Source organism: Apteryx rowi, unplaced genomic scaffold (genome assembly GCF_003343035.1).
Source record: "Apteryx rowi isolate R43461 unplaced genomic scaffold, aptRow1 scaffold_706, whole genome shotgun sequence".
NCBI lineage: Eukaryota > Metazoa > Chordata > Aves > Apterygiformes > Apterygidae > Apteryx > Apteryx rowi.
The window spans coordinates 120,375-121,836 of record NW_020450990.1 but is presented as its reverse complement, the minus strand read 5'-3'; the positions used below and the strand labels follow the sequence as shown (position 1 = coordinate 121,836).

The window sequence follows — 1,462 nt, the reverse complement described above, 5'->3', positions numbered from 1 at the left end:
GGGCTCGTGTCAGCGAGTGACRGTGCCTCGTGGTTGCTCCCGCAGGTGCGGGCCGGGGATGGCGGCCGGGGGGCCGGCGCGGCGGGCGCACAACGTCTGCATGGTGTCGGACTTCTTCTACCCCAACATGGGGGGCGTGGAGAGCCACATCTACCAGCTGTCGCAGTGCCTCATCGAGCGGGGCCACAAGGTCCTGGTGGTCACCCATGCCTACGGGACCCGCAAAGGCATCCGCTACCTCACCAACGGGCTGAAGGTCTACTACTTGCCCCTGAAGGTGATGTACAACCAGTCCACGGCGACGACGCTCTTCCACAGCCTGCCTCTGCTCAGGTACATATTTGTGCGAGAGAGGGTCACCATCGTCCATGCCCACAGCTCCTTCTCCGCCATGGCCCACGACGCGCTCTTCCATGCCAAGACCATGGGGCTGCGGACGGTGTTCACTGACCACTCTCTCTTTGGGTTCGCGGATGTCAGCTCGGTGCTAACCAACAAACTTCTGACTGTGTCCCTGTGCGATACAAACCACATAATCTGTGTCTCTTATACAAGTAAGGAAAACACAGTGCTGAGAGCGGCTCTGGATCCTCAGATAGTCTCTGTCATCCCTAATGCTGTAGACCCCACCGACTTCACTCCAGACCCATCAAGAAGGGATGACAGTATAACAACGATTGTTGTTGTCAGCAGACTTGTTTACAGAAAAGGTAATGGGGGCCAAAATGTAAGTGTATTTTGTTTTTTTTGATGTCCATATCTATGGTATGGATTAAATGTGCAATGGGAGTCTCATAATTTTGTGAGGTGAAGGTTGTGAATTTTTCTGTCTTTGCATTCAAGAAGAAGAAATGTACATTTCAGTTTGTGCACTTGGTGTTTTGAGGTCTATATCTTCTTAAAAATTTGAAGATCTTGAAAATTGACGTTTGTAAAACGGAAGGTTTGGCTTATGTTGGGAGCAAGGTTTAGGCCCCAAACTATGCATTCTATTAAGAATGTTTTTACTGCTGTTTTTAATGAAGCAACAAGAACTTGAGTGATTTTTTTTTTTTTCATATTTGTCTCCTAATAGATCAGACGTCTTTTTCAGAATTTTATGTCCAGCAATGCAACTGTCCTTCTGAGACCATGGCTTTTTTTTTCTTCCCGCCCCTTCCTCCCAAAAAGAGTTATAACAGTAAGCTACATTACAGTAAGTTCTAAAATCAAATACAATAACAGTTTGCTTTAAATTTTGTACTCTTAGGTATAGATTTGCTTAGTGGTATAATTCCTGAGCTCTGTCAGAAATATCCAGATTTACATTTCTTAGTTGGAGGAGAAGGACCAAAGCGTATTGTTCTGGAAGAAGTCCGGGAAAGATACCAGCTACATGACAGGTTTGTTCTATGCGTGTTTATGTCCTTTAATGTACTTTGGGGTGGGGAAGACAGCAGCAACTCTCCTCCTGTCCCTTGTT

The 1,462-nt window shown here is 46.7% G+C and overlaps 1 protein-coding gene across 1 annotated transcript in view; it reads left to right on the top strand.

Annotated features, from left to right (window-relative positions):
• Positions 1–67: 67 nt before the first annotated feature.
• PIGA (phosphatidylinositol glycan anchor biosynthesis class A) overlaps positions 68–1,462 on the top strand; it is a 9,288-nt gene continuing 7,893 nt past the window's right edge. The window contains exons 1-2 of the mRNA XM_026087149.1: positions 68–710; positions 1,250–1,382. Coding sequence (XP_025942934.1) covers positions 101–710; positions 1,250–1,382 — 743 coding nt within the window. The 5' untranslated portion in view covers positions 68–100. The remainder of the gene's footprint in view (positions 711–1,249; positions 1,383–1,462) is intronic.